This window comes from Ictidomys tridecemlineatus, chromosome 8 (assembly GCF_052094955.1).
Source record: "Ictidomys tridecemlineatus isolate mIctTri1 chromosome 8, mIctTri1.hap1, whole genome shotgun sequence".
NCBI classification, from domain to species: Eukaryota; Metazoa; Chordata; class Mammalia; order Rodentia; family Sciuridae; genus Ictidomys; species Ictidomys tridecemlineatus.
This window is the reverse complement of record NC_135484.1, coordinates 114,505,043-114,522,552: the sequence shown is the minus strand read 5'-3', so window position 1 is coordinate 114,522,552 and position 17,510 is coordinate 114,505,043. Positions and strand designations below refer to the sequence as shown.

The window sequence follows — 17,510 nt, the reverse complement described above, 5'->3', positions numbered from 1 at the left end:
GGTGAACCCCTTGTGCTGTCCTTGGACACCAGGGGTCTTGCTGGTGTCAAGGCCGAGGCCAGGCGCGGTCTTGTCTTCCAAGGCGGCCGAGTGACACCCTGCCCAGCCTGACCCCGCTGCCCCTTGCCCAGCCCGTTGTCCAGGAGTCACCAGGGAGCACCGCCTCTCCGGGCATCTTCTCAGAGACAAGTGTCCTGAGGTCACTCGTCCACCTTCTGAAGGACTCTCAAGGCAGCAGCGTGTCCCATGCACTGGGTGCTCTCATAAAAGTGGCCATGGTGGACGGCGAGGGAGGCCCGTCCTTGTGCATCACCTCCACCAAGTCCACCCCCCTGTATTCCTACTGTCACAAAATCCCCATAACCAGTGGGTCCACGCGCATCCCGAGGACAGGGGTCACACCTTTTTGTGTCTGGTATTCCAGAGTGTCAGCATGGCGCCCGGCACCTCGCAAGTGCTGGGTAACTGTGGGTTGGATCTCATGGATCAGATGGTGGAGGGCACCAAGATGGGTCGTGGGTGGCCGTGTGACCTTGAACCAGTCACTCGCCCACTCTGAGCCTTGGTTTCCTCCTCTGTGAGGTGAGGATTTCAAGGCTGTCTTCTCCCGATCTCTTTAGAGTATAATTGAGCCTTCAAGGGTTTGAAGAGAAGTAGATCCTGTGTCATCCGTCACAGAGGGAAAAGGCGATTCGTTGGCTTTCTATGGAGACCATGTTTTCTGGACAAAAATTTGGGTGCTAAGTGACAGAATTTGGGCACCAGAGTGCAGGACGGATGAGAGATCATGTTGACTCGAGACCAACCTGGATCTCCCCAGACGCACAATGAGCTGCCACTGTGGGAGCCACGGAGTGGCAGAATGTCAGGTCCAACAGGGCACATGTCCTGCCCCTAAGGTCACCAGTCTGGGGCTGCTGGACTAAATCCCGGGTCTCCTGACACCCCAGCCCAGGACCCTTTATTTTTCTGCCTCAGTGAGTTGTCACCCCAAGGACGGGACACCTGGAGAGGATGCAGAGAGAAGCCTGGGGGCGGGGGACAGGTCCCTCGTCCCCACCCCATCATCAAGGACGCAGCAGGAGGACATCTGCCTGGCCTCCATTGGAATAACCCAGATCACACTTCTGTGCCAACTGCTTTATTTAATCAAATAATATAGTACAAAAACGAGGCTCAGATGCCAGCATCGGAGACTCACACCAACCACTCGACAGCCCAAAGACATGGCTCCTGATGAGAAGCTAGATACGGAGGTTCCTGACCTCGGTTCCACCTGGCTCTGCACCGCGGGGCTCCTGAGCGCTGCTGCATAAATAATCCATAAATAGCCCAGCCCACCCCCCACTCCTCAGAAACGACGTAAAAACTAAAAACCTTCCGGACAGAATACATCTGGCTGAACTTCCGGAAACTTTGCCTTAGGTTTGAGGCCAGGCCCCTCCAAGTGCCCAGAGCCCCCCCTACCCTGGGCTTCCTCCCTCCCCTGCCCTCTCAGGCTGGGCCACAGGCCCAACAGGGCTATTTGATCCACCAAGTTTGCTGTCCAAGTTTTAGTGTCCTCTCCCCATGGCCACGTGTCCCAGGCCATGTCCACGGGAGTCAGGTCTCTGTTTGCAGCCCTGTCAGGCCTGCAGGGAGATGTGATGTGAAGCAAATGATCCATGGGACTCAAGCTTTGGATCTGTTCAGTTGTGTAGGATGAGGAGCCTCTAGCACCCCACACTTCATCATTATGCAAATACAAAACAAGCCCCTTACAAGACATTTCACTTCCATCGGCCTAAAAACTGTCATCTTGAATCTATAAATCCGCAGGCTCCGGCTGTGACAGTACCTCCTGGGGTCTGGTCCTCTTGAGCAGTGCACATCTGGGTAAATGTCCATCTCAGTCCAATTCAAAGCCCTTCACTTCCTGGAAATTACTCACATGTAGCTCTAATAAAAATAACATCTCAGCAGCTCAGGAGGCTGAGGCAGGAGGATTACAAGTTTGAGGACAGCCTCAGCAACTAAGTGATGCCCTGAGCAATTTAGCAAGACGTTGTCTCAAATTTTTTTAAAAGGGGGGGAGAGCCATGGATGTGGCTCAGTGGTAAAGCGCACCTGAGTTCAATCCCTGGTACAAAAAAAAAAATCCTCCATGGACACGGTACCATGTAATTTTCAGGACCCTTCACATCCATTTTCTGATTTTTAGCAAACCTCATGAGATGGGAGAGGTACAGGTATCAACTTCATTTTTCTGGTCATAGAATTAATTATAGGACACAGGGTTAGGAGGATTCTGAGCGACCAGGGGTTCATCCATCTATGGACCGCCCCTATCTAGGGCCTGCAGAGCCCTCCTGGGAGGTGGTTGGAAATCCCCAAGAGCATTAAGCTACTGGTGACTGGAGTAAACAATGTGCTACACACAGACGCACATTTGCTTAATGCATGGGGATGTTCTGGTCGGAGATTAAACAAAAACTATTTCCAAAACTAAAACTCATTTAAAACTAATATCTTGGGGCTGGATGCGGTTAGGAGGCTGAGACAGGAGGATCAAGAGTTCAAAGCCAGTCTCAGCAACTTAGCGAGGCCCTAAGCAATTTAGCAAAATCCCATCTCAAAAACAAAGGATCGAGAAAGAGTGGGGATGTGGCTCAGTGGGTTAAGTGCCCCTGGGTTCAATCCCTGGTACCAAAAAAAGAAAAGAAAAGAAAAGGCTAAAACTAATATCTGGGGAAATGTCAATAGACCTCCTTCTTGGTAACTAGAATCCGTGGTGTGCACAGGGCCTTGCCAGGTCGGGGGCAGGTTCGGCAGGCGGAGCCCAGGCCTCCTGACCCCCAGCTCGGGGCTGATTCCCCGACACAGCCCCCGCCTCCAGCTCTGTGGATGAAGGCTCGGTACATTCTCAGACAAGGGTGCATGGTGCACAGTGTCGTCGGCTGCTGTCTCGGGCCTGCTGGTAAAGCATAGATCGGGGCGTCATGGAGCATCTTCAGGGCCTCCAATGAAAGCTGCCAATCAGTTTGTTAGTTGGAGGGCATTTGAGCATAAGGCACAGCTTTCAATCTGGACTTTGACACTCAGGACTTGGCATGTTCTGGGAAGAGAAGAAGGACAGAAGTTTTAGCCATACCTCAATGTTGTGTCGGCCCCTCTCTGCAAACAGTAGACCACCTGCTGCCACCAACACCAGCAAGAGCTCCACCTCTGGGTCCTCCATCCTGTAGCCCCTCCTGCCTAAGCCTCCTGTCTCCTGCCTCCAGAGCTGACCTATCCTCCTTCTCACTACAGCCTCCCCAGCCCAGGACCAACTGGCTTCATTGACACTCTGGCTTCTGATTGCTACTTAATGTCGTCATCAGTCAACATTCTTTTCCACGAGCACGTGAAGCCCTTGAAGGCAGAACCTTCCCGAGCACCTCGCAGCACTTAGCACAGTGAAGCACACAGGTCCCTGTCAATATCTGCTGATTGAGTTTAATACTTGCTGGTTGGATGAAGGATGGATGAATGAACAGTGAGTGAAACCAGAGGACGGGTTTAGGGCGACTGAGCCCATCTTCCCACAGTATCTTTGACAAAGAACTGAGATCATCTGTATGAGCCATTCCCTAGCCCACCCTAGAGAGCAAATTCTCCAGAACATCCCACTCTCCAGAGAAGACAGTGAGGCTGAGAAGAGAGGTCTAAAGTCACAAGGAGTCCCCCACAGGAAAGTCAGCCACGTGGAGCAGAGCGTTGGCAAGATGCAGCTGTCACGCAGCAGGACTGGCTCTCTACAGGGCCCTCCCAGGGGCTTCTAAAGGCAACCCCAGGAGAGGATGGCCGATGACAGATGCATTTTGAGTGATGGTGACATCACTGCAAAAAGGACTGCTTGCCCAGGGGACCTCCAGCTAGCAGTTCTGGGCCGGTTTGTCCAAGACCAACAAAGACCACATCTGCTTTATCCAAAATCACACCTCGCTCAGTAGCTTCTACCATCACTCAGTCTGGGTGGAGTGACGGTAAGCGGGCGATCTGAAGGACCTTGGAAAAGGGGACGGGAGACCTGCTGATCGGAGGCCACCAGAGGGTGAAGCCACTCTTCCCTCAAACACCTGCACTCCTGAGCCCTGAGCAGCCCTCAGAGCCTTCTGGTCTACCTCGGGCGCCCTTATCTGAAATTGAACCTCCCTTTTTGTTATATAAATTTTATAACCCTAGAACTGGGAAGCCAAGAGCAGAACCTATGAAATAATAAGACCAGCTAAGGGAGCAGACGTCATTAATTAAAACATGTGCAAAGGTACCTACAGTTGGCGCCCAGTGCTGAATAAAGACCATACTAATCATGGAGCAAAATCAGTGATTTTTTTTTGGCGGGGGGTCGTGTTTTAGAACTGCCTCCGTGAGGAGGTGACAGTGGAATTGAATCCTGCAAGTTCCGAACAGAGTACACAAGGGAGAAGAGAGCAGGCAGATCCCACCCGAGGCCCACGCCCTGTCGTCCCTTGTCCTATTTGTCACTGTCTCCCCGCCCTCTCTCACCGGCTGGGCCTCCCTGGACGGGAACTGGGTGAAGTTGTGCTGGACGCAGTGGCCCCGGGAGCCCATGAGGCTGCAGATGGTGCGGCTGTGGCTGCCAGCGAATTTGTGGACCAAGCCAAAGGCATATGGGGAGGGTCTCTGGGCGAGGCTCCTGGCCCCACCGGGCGAGTGAGTCTTCCGTCTGCGCAGGGTGGCCACCAGCTTCCTGAGGGTGGAGTCCGAGAACTCGTAAAAAAAACTCTTAAAGCTGGGGTGCCGCCCAATCTGGAAGCAGAAATGAAATCAGGCCATTAGTGCTGCCCGCAGAGACCGTCCCCAGCCCCCGTAGCCGGGTTGGGCCCCTCAGTTAAGTTCCCCCGCCTCCCCTGCTGCCCCACATCCAGACCTGTCCACAGGTCTCTGGACACAGAATTGACCCTGATGAGTTGTGACCTCCTGAGCCAGTGGGGTCATCTGTAAAGTGAGAGTAATATCCCTGACCCCCAGGATCCGTGGAGGATGGAGACCTTGTCTGTAAAATGTCTAGTGCAGGGATGTCAGGGGAGTCCCAGCACCACCCCACGGCTCCTCCAGCCAGTTACTTCTTCACGCTGATATACGGGAGCTGGGGTTCCCCCCAAGCTGACCACAGTCAAGGACTTGGGTACAGAGAGCTGATTTGTTAGGTGATCCCAGGAGACACTGATGGGGAATGAGACCTGGGACGGGGTGGGACTGTGCAGAAGAGGAGGTCCCAGGGGACGGAGGGACATGGGCACAAGGAGGCCTGCAGGGTGGTGGGACGTGGGCTGAAGATCTGAACTAGGAAGGTCTTAGCTGGTGGGGGAGGAGCCACTGAGCATTGTGATATTTTAAACAGACACTGCCTCACCTCCTGCATTCTGGCATGTTCTATGTGGGCATTAAACTTGGTCAAGTAGATAATTATCCCCCATTTTACAAAAGAGGACACTGAGGCTCAGAGAGGTAATCAGACACGTCTAAGACCACCCAGAGATGGGGACTGAACCCAGGTCTCAGAGAGACCTGGGGAGGGCTGAGGGGTGCTCACCTGGTCCCCCAGCTCGCCATCCACTTCCTGGAGCAGCTCCACTAGGGTGCAGATGATGCCCTCCTCTAGCGAAAGGAAGGGAGGGTGAGGAACTGCATGTGGGCTGACACCCCGGTCCCCACAATCAAACACTGCAGCAACCGTCCCCCAATATAAATAGTACATTATCTTAAAACGTGGCGCACAGATGAGTTATGACAGGCAAAGAAAATCTTTCCTTAAACCAGCACTGGCGGGTGGGAGCTTTATTTGGGCTTGCTCCAGAGAAATAGAAGGGCCTCTGACCTGTGCTGCCTCCCCTATCACCACATCCAGCTCCATTTGACAGATGGGAAAACCGAGGCCTCCCAATGTCAGGAATGGAAGCTTGGACTAAAAGCAGCTAATCAGCAGGGCACAGAGACACATGCCTGTAGTCCCAGCAGCTCAGGGGGCCGGAGGATTGCAAGTTCAAGGGCAGCCTCAGCAACTGAGCAGGGCCCTAAGCAACTCAGAGAGACACTGTCTTAAATTTTAAAAAATAAAATAAAATTTTAAGAGCTGGGGATGTGGCTCAATAGTTAAGTGTCCCTGGGTTCAATCCCTGGTGCCAAAAACAAATAAATAAATAAAGATAAAAGCAGCTGATCAGAATGCAAGCAGGGGACACACCATGGTTGCTGTGGCAGCAGGAACGCTCCCACCCCCACCCCCGGTTAGTGGCGTGGTGGCCTGGGCGCCTCACACGGAGGTCACTGTAACTGTGCAGAAACTGATGGAGCAGTCACTGCAAACTGTTGGTAGCTGGAAATCGGCCAGGGGGATTATTGATACAACCCAAATCTACAAAGGCCACAAATCGGGGCTCCCCTGGCTCCCCGTGGAGAGCCTGATTGCCAGGACATCACCCCCGGAGACCAGGGCAAGCGAGGATTTCACGTGACCACGTGAAGAGGTCAAGTTCCAGCTGGCAGAACAGCCGGGTCTCTCGACCTGAGCCCTGCCCTTGCCCTGCTCCGGGGTCTCCTGGGGCGGTTCCCAGCTGCCCCTCTGCTCCCTCCTGGGAACTGCTCCCCATTCAGCCTGTGAGTCCATGCAGAGGAGAAGCACCCAGGAAGCCGGCCCAGCGGAGAGCAGGTGGCACTAACTAGATTCACACGTGTCCTCCGGCAGGGCTCCTCCTTCTGGTGTGTGGCTTCTGGTCTGGGAGGATGCTGCTGGGAACCCTTCGGCAGCCAAAGGCTCCTGGAACTCAGAATGTTCTGGATCTGAGGGCGAAAGAATCGGGGTGAGTGTTTTGCACCCAAATCAGACTCCCCCATAGAGTGGCATCTAGGCCCACCAGAAGCTATGGTCATTGGGCCCTGCTTCCCAGGTCCTCGGGAAGTCCCCTGACCACCCCGCCCTGCGAGGAGGAGTTCACAGAGCTCCCTTTGCTCTCTCCAGAGAACTAACTCCTTCCACACACCAAGCCCTCGGCTTCCCCACCGTCTGGAATGAAGCCATTGAGGAAAGAAGCCCGGGAAAGAAGCCGGGGTTTCTGTCCAAACTGCACTTTCTCCATCTGTCAAATGGGGGTCCTAAGCCGGACCCCCCTGGGCTGAGAGCAGGTTACATGAGTTATGCATGACAGTGGCATACAGTAGGCACTCCATAAATGCCAAGGAACCCCTGTCTACCTGCCAGTGGTCCTCACTCCTCTCCACCCCACACCCCTCCTCTGCCCAGAGCAGAGAGCAGAAGGCAAGACGGCCGTGGCCACACAGAGGCCACCCCCTGCCCTCCAGGGAGCCTTTGTTACTATGGCAACGCCAGGCCTGCTCACCCGAGCTGCTGGAGATGGAGGACCGGTGGCCACCCACACACAAGGGCAGGTAGCTGGGCCTCTTGGGTGTCCCGGCCTCTGGGACGGTCCCTGCCCTCCTGGGCTCCTTGGAGCTGTGCTTCTTGTGGGAAAAGGCTCTCCGGAGGCTGGACTTCTTCTCCTGGGATTTCTTCCTGCAGACTGGGGCCGGGTTCTCCACAGCCACCTCCACCTCCTGCACTTGGGGTTGCTGTGGGGGGGGTGAGGGAAAGTGAGTGGGCCTTGACCTTGAGGAGACTGCAGGTGAGCTGGGGAAGAGACCCTCGGGCTGGAGAGGGGGACCCTGAGAAGAGCAGTGAGGGTGGTCTGGAGTGGGTAGGGGGCTGAAAGGAGCTGGAGGGGCAGCTTGGGGTCCTCACCTGCTCTCCCTCCTGCTCCTCGGCATCTTGGAGTAGGGCAAGGATCTTCTGGAAGAATTTGTCTAAAAAAAAAAAAAAGACCAAAGTGCTCAGAGAAGTCTTCTGAGCTCAGCCTCCATGTCGCCCAACACCAAGGCTCCCCGGGTGACCTCTTCACACCCCAGCCCCTCGGGGTGCTCATGAGCTCCTCAGAAGGCAGAGCTGGCTTCCTGGGGACAAGTTCCCTTCTCCTTCACCAACCAGGTGCCTCTCAAGAAGGCACCTGGGCCTGCTCCCCACACCCCTCACCCTGCACCCCCTCATTCGGAAGAGCCCAGCCTTCCCAATTCCCTTCCGGGCAGGATGGAAGCAAAAGCAGAGATCCTAAAGGTATTTTCAGCATCTTCAGCTGCTCAGAACGGACCATGATACAAGCCCAGGCCTGGCTGCCAACAGTAAAGTCACAACAGCCCCCCTCCCGCCCCACCCACTCCCTATCCTTTCTGTTCCCAAGCTGGCCCACCTAGTAACACTGGACCCCACTGACATGAACTGGCTGTGAGCAGGGGCTGCCTTGAAGGCCTCGTAGGCCTGAATTCATTTAGAACTTCTAGAAACCCCAGGAAGAAGATTCTGTGATCAGCCCATCTCACAGGTGAGAAAACTGAGTCAGAGATGAAGCAATCTATCCACTTCATAGAACTAGAAGGGGTCAGAACTCAGGTTGAAAGTGGGGCCTAGAGCTCACACCATCTGTGGAGCCCTTGCCAAGGACAGCGCTTTCCTCCACCGCCCACTGGCTGCCTCGGCCACATGCGTGTCCTCACTGCAGCTGTGGATGGTTGGGATGCTTAAGAGAGCACGGAACAGGAGCCTGGTCCAGGCCTGGGCCCTGGGCCCTGAGGCGGCTCTCATGGGAAGTCTGGACAGGCCACTGCCTCTCTCTGCCTCAGTTTCTCTTCTGCAAGTGAAAGAGTCAGACCAGCATTTTCCCAAGGGTCTCTGAGGAAAGGGGCAGGATACTGACTGGACTCTGAGGCCCCGTCCAGCGGCAGCTCCTCTACGGGTCCCTGGCATCTGGCGTGGGTGGGCGGTTCAGAGGGGCTTGGGCCCTCCCCATCTGCAGACAGGGCCTCGTGGACCTCGGGTCCTTCCAAGCCTGGGAAGCAGAACGGAATGGTCTCAGGGATCGGAGAGGCCAGGACCTGGCCCTGACTCTGAGGTGGTACCTTGGTAGCTGGCCCTGAGGCCCTGCTGCCACTCAGGTGAGCTGGGCGCTGGGCTGTGTCCCAGGGTTACTGGCCCAGACCAAGCTCCAAGCCTTTGTGCCTTCAGAGAGCCGGCCTTCCTGGTTTGGGGGCCCCGCCTCCCTCCCTGGGCTCCACCCCTCCACCATGTTCACTTGATCCCCAGAGAGAAGGGGCCTAATTCTATGGCATGAATCAAGGATCACAGTCAGAATCACTGAGCCTGAAGCTCCCTCCCCCGGGGCCGGGCACCCACCTCTGGACCACTCCTTGGTGTTGAGTACCACCCGTTCCTCTCTGGGCAGTAGTCCCCCTGGTCCAGCACCCCCTATGAGGCTGGTCCTCTCCAACCCCCAGGAAGGACCAATCTGGCTGATCCTTTCTCCTGCTAGCTCTGTGCTAATGAGTCAGGTGACCTTGAACATGACCTTGCCTCCCTATGCCCCATTCTGTCATCTGTAAGATGGGGACCATAACCTCAATTCCTAAGATGGCTGTGAGGACAGAGACATGGGAGGACAAGGAAAGCACCTCTCAGGCGCCCTGCATCCCTGCTCCATCTCCTTCCTGAACATCCTGTGCGCCCCCCACCCCACCCCCCAGCAGGAGGAGGCGGAGGCTGTGAGACGTGAATGGCGGCCTGCTGGGGTCCCCCCTGTCCTCTGCAGCCCGTCCCACACAGCTCAGGACAGACCGTGGCCCTCTAGCAGCCAATCCCAGCCCTGGGAAGGTTCCAGAGCTGGAGGCAGCTGCAGTGTTGCTATGGCAACTGCCAGAGTTGCTCACCAGGGCTGCTGGAGATGGAGGACCGGTGGCTACCGACACACATGGGCAGAAAGCTGGACTTCTTGGGTGGCCGGGCCTCTGCACTGGGGACATCGGCAGCCCCTGCTCTCCTGGACTCCTCGGGGCCGGGGCCGTACTTCTTAAGGGAAAAGGCTCTCTTGAGGCTGGCCTTTCTCTCCTGGGACTTCCTCTTGCAGACCGGGGAGGGGTTTTGAAGAGCCACCTCTAGCCGAGGGACTTGAAGTTGCTGCTGGAAAGAAAACAGAAACTGAGTCAGGTCCCTAAGTACCAAGAGAGGGAGAGCTTCCCGGGAAAACTGGGGAGCAGCCAAGCACTTAGGGGGCTGGGGGAAGCGCTGAGCCGGAGAAGCAGATGGAGGCTTCAGACAGCGCAAGGGCAGGCGGGAAGGACAGGTGGGGCTGGAACCAGGAGAGGCAGCAGCGTCCTGGGCTGTGCACAGATGCTCGCCCCTCACCTCCTCCTCCCACTGGTCTCCCACTTTTTTGAGCAATTCCACGATCCTCTGGATGACAGCATCTTCTGGAAGAGAGCACATGCCCTGTCACCTTCTCCAAATGCACAGAGAGCACTTTCCACGACCCTCTTGGACATGAGACCAGCTCGGGCCTTGTGGATCAGGGGAGGGGCCTCTCAAAACAGCTCCTCGGGTTGGAAGGGGGAAAGCACCACATTCCAGGAGCTGTCCTGAGAGAGAGTGGGAGGATCCCCAAGGGAAGGATTCTGTCCCAAAGCATGATATTATATGCAGGAAATGTCAGCCTTCCAGGCCTTCCACTTGTGCCCTACTAACAAATCTGTGAACATCTACTTTGAGTTCAGCGAGCTGTGTGACCTTGGCTAAGTCTCTTACCCTCCCTGGGCCTTCTTCTCTTTCCTTGTGTCAGGTTGACATCATCCCTGTTCTGCCTCCATTAGAGGCCATCCAATGAGGGGCAGGGCTTGGAAACACTTTGCAAGCCTAATACTGACCTTCCTCCACCCTGCAAAATTCAAGTGGGGAAAATGATAATTCCCTATTCTAACCAAGGAGAAGGAGAGAAGGACATCAGGATGTGTGGCACAGACCTATGGATGCCTCCACTATATCTCAGCCCCCATTTTCTTTCTTTCTTTTTTGGTACCAGGGATGGAACCTAGGGGCACTTAACCACTGAGCCTCATCCCCAGCCTTTTTATGTCATTTTTTATTTTGAGCCAGGGTCTCAGTGAATTGCTGAGGGTGGTCTTGAACTTGCAATCCTCCTGCCTCAGCCTCCAGAGCCGCTAGGATTGCAGGTATGCGTGTGCCACTGTGTCCAGGTCTCGGCCCAAGGCCCAAATCATTAAGGAGGAGGCAAAAACGATGGAAATTATTTCCTTTGTTGGACTTGTTCAAGGGCAGTGTGCCCAGACGGTCCTCTGCTGGCTGCCAGCCGAGGGGTTTATACAGGAGATGGAAACAGGTCCCCCTGGGCCACCTGCGGATTTCTCTCACCCCTCAGTCACTTCCCTCTCACTCATGAATCCCATTTGGCTTCTAGTTCATTTCCTCAATCAATCAGCTGATTCCCTCTAGGGTGAGAAAATAATTCGCTGTGAAATAACTAAATACCCTACACAATAACTAGCTCGGTGTCTACTAGCTATTCTTTGACAGATGACACTTGGGTGACTGTTCCTGTGCCTTTCTTAATCCACTTGAGAAAACAGCACAGATTTGGCTCCATTTTCTAGCTTTTTAAAATATGGCCATTTTTAACAGGGAATTAGATGAACAAGGGGTCATTTTTGATTTATAAGAAGCAATAATGATATTGTAGGTGCCTAGGACGCCACCTTCATTTCTTAACGGTGCGGGTTTAAGTCTTTAGAGATGAAGGATCATTTTGTTCTCAAATGGTTCCACAACAAAATTACACATACCTACACCTCCGAAGCCCACAGCCAGACAACTGTGGGAATACAAGCGTGCATTGACACATATTCCTACCACGCTTCAATATATTTTTATTTTCTTTATTTATTTCTCTGTTTAGTTCATTTTTATTTTTGTGTGAGGTGCTGGGAACTGAACCCAGGGCCCCTTGCATGCAGGGCGAGGTCTCTGCCATCCAGCTGCACCCCCCGGGTCCCTACGGTTCTACGTATTTTTAAAATAAAATAAACTTTGAGAGACTAAAAACAAAGTCCCACTCTCGTTAACACATAAGGCAGGAGCTTCTGCCAACAGCCTTTCCAAATCCCCAGACTCCCTTCTGTGAGACTCTTAAAATAAGCCAATGTGGCCAGAAGCCGCAGAAGAGGCAAAAGAAATCAGCCACCGAGATCCAAGGTCTCAGTGACCACGCAGAGCCTTCCACCTCACTGGGTGACAGCCCCTCCCCCAAGACCGAAAGGACACTATTGATGGACTCACGGTCGGGCTTCCTGAGGTGCTCTTCTGGCTGGGCACCCGCGGCTTGGGGAGAAACGCCTGAGAAGCCGGCACCACCCACTTCGATGGGCAAGGACGGGTGCAGAAAGGAATCGTGTCCGTGTCCTCCTGGAATAGAGATGAAAGCCGGTGGGCGTGAGCGTGGGAGTGGACACGTGGGTGACGTTCCTGTGACTTTCTGAATCCATCTGAGAAAACAGCGCAGAATTGGCTGCACATGAGGCCCTGTGGCTGCCATCTGGGAGCTGAACCCAAGACTCTGAAATCTGCCAAGAGGCCACCTCCACCCAGGCGTCCCTCTCAATTGTCCCCCCCTGATCTGGGATCTCCCTGGAGGCTCTTCTCCCCATTAAAAAAAAAAAAAAAAGGCAAAGCACCATTTCCCTCCAGGTATGGGTGACATTCAACCCCCGCGTCCTAGGAGTCGGGCTGGGAAGTCACCTCAGAGCCCAGAGCTCTGATGGCACACAAGAGGAAGAAAAGGCTCTGGAGGGGACGGCCACCGGCTCAAGCCCATCCAAGAACCAAAGTCTAGAAGGAGCACCCTGGTGGCCAGATAGGGACGGGGGGGGGGGGGGGGGGAGGACACGCTCCCCGCCCCCACCTCCCCATTTGTCCTCATCTGTGATCCTCAAACTCAACAGTGCTTCACAATGACTCCGCTCACTAGCACTTTTGTGGGGGCCACAACTAGTATATTTTACCTCCATTTTGTGAATTAAAAACAAAAAAGGGAGGCTCAGAGGGGAGAGTCACCAGCCCAGGCCACCCGGTGGGGGAACACAAGTCCCTCCAGGGATGTGACCTCAGGCCCTCGGCCACAGCGCTGAGAGCCCCCTGGAGTGGAGCAGGGGTCACTAAGAAGAGGCGGTCCGCTCACCCCTGCCAGCTGGGCCCGGGTCAGCCTCCTCCGTGGAGGCAGCCTCTGTCCTGGGCAGCCCTGCCTCCGGGTCCTCAGCATCGTGCTTCCTGTGACTGTGTCTCTTGCGACTGGCTTTCTTGTCGCGGGCTCTGGTCCTGAGGGCCGGCTCTCCTGGGCCGTCCGGGGGTTCTGAGGGCTCCTCCTTCCCCTTGGGCCTCTTGCTGGCCTTTTCTCTGGGCTCCTCTGGGCCTGTCCTCAGGAAGAAGTTCAGCACGGCCTTCAGCCACCCCTGCTGGGCCCGCCTCTGGGCCTTGTGCTTCTTGGCGTCTTGCTGGGGCCTCTGCTCACTGGGCAGAAGGCCCCTCATCCCCTCCAGGGTGAGGGCTGTGGTGACGGTGCCCTGGGCCTCTGCAGACTGAGCTGGGATCCCGGAGTGTCTGGCCCCGTCGCTGGACGTGCGGCGAAGGGGCCTCCGGCAGGGAGCGGTGGAAAAGGAGAGGCACTGGCAGTTCCCCGACCCAGAGTCCTTCCTGGGCGCCTGAGGCCTGTCCAGAGACTGGGCTCTCCTGCAGGCCAAGGGCTTCTGTGGTCCCCCTGGGGTCTCCATCGGGCTACAACCAAAACAAACAGTCCCCTTAGGAAAGGCCAGAGGGAGATGGCGAGGTTGGCTAGCAGTGCTGAAGACCCCGCAACCTGCCGCTCCTGTGGCCCGTGTCAGCCCCTCCAGGTGACACTTGCCCGAAGCTGCTGTCCTGTTTAAAGTCCTCAACAACCTCGAGGAGGAAGACACAACCAGACCTCACGGCTGGTCAGGGGCACCTGGAGGGCCTCCCCGGAGGATAGGGCCCCACCCTCGCCTTCATTCAGTCCCCTGACTTTGGACCCCGGATTTGGACTCTGCAGACAATCCGGGTTGTCCCAAAGCCACTGGGTGAGTGGAATTTTGTTACAGCAGCAACAGGGAACAAATGCCACTGGAGTCCGGCCAAGTCCGGCTGCTTAGGCAGCTCACGTGTGCCCCGTGCCACGGCTGACTCAGGTCCTCATCTGAAACATGCCCCAGACTTGCCGCCTGCTGTCAGGATTATCTCAGCTCAGTCAATGGTTATCTCTGTGCTTCCAACTGCTCAGGCCCAAAATGTGAAATTGTCCCTGACTGCGCGCTCTCCCTCTCTCTCTCTCTCTCTCTCTCTCTCTCTCTCTCTCTCTCTCATTCCCACATTGGGCCCATCAGCAAAGCCTGTAGGCCTCACTTTCAAAGCACATCTGTCCAGCCCCCCCATCTGTGCTGACCTGGACGGTAGTCTCCACCTCTGGACTGTCCTCTCAGCCACTTGCCCTCTGCAGCCAACGGGGCTTTAGAAACATGTCCGAACATGTCCCTCCCCTGCCCCCAAGGGGCCTCCTTCCACCCTGGGACAAAGCAGCTGCCACTGGAAAGATGAGAGACCCCTCTTCCTGGAAGCACCCTGGGCAGGTGGGCTGAGCCCACTGCACTCCATTTAGGTGTCTTTAATATGAAATTCCTGGGGCTTCCCAATTTTTCCAAAGTTGTCCTTTGGTGAAGTAAAAAGAAAAATAAAATATGGTTCTGAGTCCCAAACCTGAGCTTCCAGGGATGCCCGTGGAGTTAGGTCCCCAGGTTGCCTCCTCTGCTTTGGGACTGTGGCTTTACCACGGACTAAGGACTATTTAGCAGCGTGGGATAGAAATCGTGCATTTATGCCACATCCCCTGCCTTGACCAACCGATTCATTTACTCTAAAATGCCTTCTATGTACGAGTCCAGCAAGCACAGGAGCAAAAAATAGGCTTCTACAATTGCGAGTTCATCTGCGCAGGATCCAGGGGAATGTGAGGAGGGCACAAAGGGTAGGAAAGAACCAGGGAAGCACAGGGAGCCTGGAAGGTGACAGTGACATTCAGGGTGGCTTCCCTCCTTCCAGCCCCGGTCTGGGGAGCAAGGACTGGACGTTGCTGCAGCCCCAGACTGCCGCAGTCAGAGGCCACTGGGTGTCCCCACTGGGTGTCCCAACATTGCTGGCCGTAAAAAGTGGGTGATAATTCCAGTGTCTGGGGAGGCTGAGACAGGAGGATCGCAAGTTCAAAGCCAACTTCAGCAAAAGTGAGGCGCTAAGCAACTCAGTGAGACCCTGTCTCTAAATAAACTACAAAATAGGGCTGGGATGTGGCTCAGTGGTCAGGTGCCCCTGAATTCAATCCCTGGTACCTGCCCATTCTCCCAAAAAAAGTGGTTTACCTTGGAGAAAATGAGAACTCGGGCCAGGGATGAGGCAGGCAATTTGGAAGGCTGTGTTTGTTGTTTAATGTTCCTTAAAAGGAATATCTGGGGGCAGGAGTTGTGGCTCAGTGGTAAAGCACTTGCCTCACATGTGTGAGGCACTGGGTTCGATTCTCAGCACCGCATATAAATAAATAAATAAAATAAAGGTCTCTCAACAACTAAAAAAAATTTTTTTTTTTTTTTTAAAAAAAGGAGCATCTGGGCTCCATGCGAGACTTTAGAGACACAGGCCTCTGCTTACATGGAAATTGACTAATGTTCTTGAACACCTTAGAGGCTGGCTTCCTTCTATTCTTCCATCATACAGTTCAGGTGGGATAAGGAGAGGAAAATATTTGTCTTTGTTCCCATTTATTTCTTTCAGCAAACATGTCCTGGGCACCCACAATGCACTGGGAATTTGCTTGGAGCTAGGGATACAATCCTGGTCAGGGTGCAGCATAAGGCCTCAAAGAGAATGTTCTGGTCTTCCCGTAGGTGGTACTGGGGAGATAAGCACTGCAGAAGGCCATGCTCTGTCCCCTCCTGTCCTCCTCTTTGGTAACACATGGTCTTAAAAGAAAGTAAATTTCGTTTGAAGGGCCATTTGATTTTAAGTTCAAATAAGCTGAAGGGAGGAATATTTACTAAACAGTGTCAGGTTCTCTCGGCTTTTTCTGCATGTTCCTATGATCAGGGCAAATTGCACAGGGTTGGCCGAGGAGCTGTTCAATGAGATTATAAAACCAGCCAAACACACAAGACGTCCGTGCTCGGCTCAGCCCTTCTTTTCCCTGCGCTAACTTGGCTCAAGGGGGCCCATCCCACAGGGGCTAGAGCATCCTTACCCCGCTAAGGGGAGGAGAGGCGCAGCGCTCTTTGAAGAGGCTGTCATCACCATGGAGACGTTTTCCACCATTGCTGGTGAGGGCAGAATCCTCCCACCTCCTTCAGAGCACATGATGCTGCTTCTAATCTGAGCATCAGTAAAATTCCACCCGCAAACGGTTTTCCTTCTTGATGTTTTTTCAAGAAAACCGCCTTAATTCAGCTACTGCTCCCTAATGTCCTAAACTCAGAGGGAGGTGAGAGAAGATGAAGAGAGAGCCGAGCAGGAGCTGCTGCAACCCCAGACGCAGGGGGATCAGCCGCAGCCTGAGCTATGCAAGTTCCCTGGTGATGAGGTGTCCCAGGATCTCCCAAGGCCTCCTCCATCCAGACCCAGACTCCTTCCCCTTCCTCAGCCTCCCTCAAGGGGGGGGGGGGTTCACATCCACTTCCTTCTCCCCAGGTGACCGTGACCAAGCTCAGCGCAGGTCTCCCTTGCCTCTCTAACTGCTCCTCCTCTGAGACCTCTCTTCTGTGTCCAAGGGGCTCATGTTCGGCCTGACGGTGGGGGAGGGCCACCCTGGCCCAGACCTGTAACCCCGAGACAGCAGCACACCCTCCTCGTGTGGAAACCCGGCTGCCTTGTAAACATGTTTATTGCCTTGGCAGGGAGTGGATTTCAGAGCAAAGTCCAAATCAGCTCAGAAATACCCGAGTGATCCGCAGATCACAGGACTCCTAAGACATGACATCACACCAGTGACACGTTCAACAACAACAACAACAGACCAAAAGAGAAACGGCCGACCTGCAGCAGGAAGTTCACCTATTTTTCTTTCTTTTTTTTTTCCCAAACACACAGCTTGGTTTCGTTGATTTTCTATCTTAAGCGCTGACCTCATCCACACACTGTTGGCTGCTGCAGCGACGGCCCGGCCGCTCTAGAACAACTGAAAGTCATTTTGTCACTCTCCCTCCACCCTGTCCTTTGACACAAAGACATGGGCAGCAGCCGACCTGCCACACACCCACACAGCTGCTCCAGAGGACTGCGTGCGGCACACACGTGTGGGCCAGAGTCTACCCTCCACACATGTGCATGGACTCAGAGCATCTCGGATTTTCTCTGCCCCAATGTGATGGAATAATCACAGGACCAAGCTTGCCATCTGTCACCACCAGAGAGGCCCCACGCCAGCCGGGTTCCCTGCTGTGTCCCCGGGCTGGGGAGGCCCCCACGTTTATAGAATGAATAAACCGCGCACAGACGTGTGCAAACAAACCAGCTCTGCCCAGGAGCCCTTTCAGCT

At 54.7% G+C, this 17,510-nt stretch overlaps 1 protein-coding gene across 1 annotated transcript; it reads right to left on the bottom strand.

The window, feature by feature from the left end:
* Positions 1-1,125: 1,125 nt before the first annotated feature.
* On the bottom strand, positions 1,126-13,710 carry Bnip5 (BCL2 interacting protein 5). The gene is made up of 11 exons (XM_078018529.1): positions 13,107-13,710; positions 12,209-12,451; positions 10,268-10,332; positions 9,793-10,039; positions 8,787-8,918; positions 7,781-7,842; positions 7,383-7,611; positions 6,706-6,825; positions 5,579-5,643; positions 4,528-4,791; positions 1,126-3,094 (listed from the first exon to the last, which is right to left on the bottom strand). The coding sequence occupies exons 1-11, from the start codon at positions 13,693-13,695 to the stop codon at positions 3,059-3,061; spliced, it is 2,052 nt and encodes a 683-aa protein (XP_077874655.1). The 5' UTR covers positions 13,696-13,710; the 3' UTR covers positions 1,126-3,058.
* Positions 13,711-17,510: the final 3,800 nt, after the last annotated feature.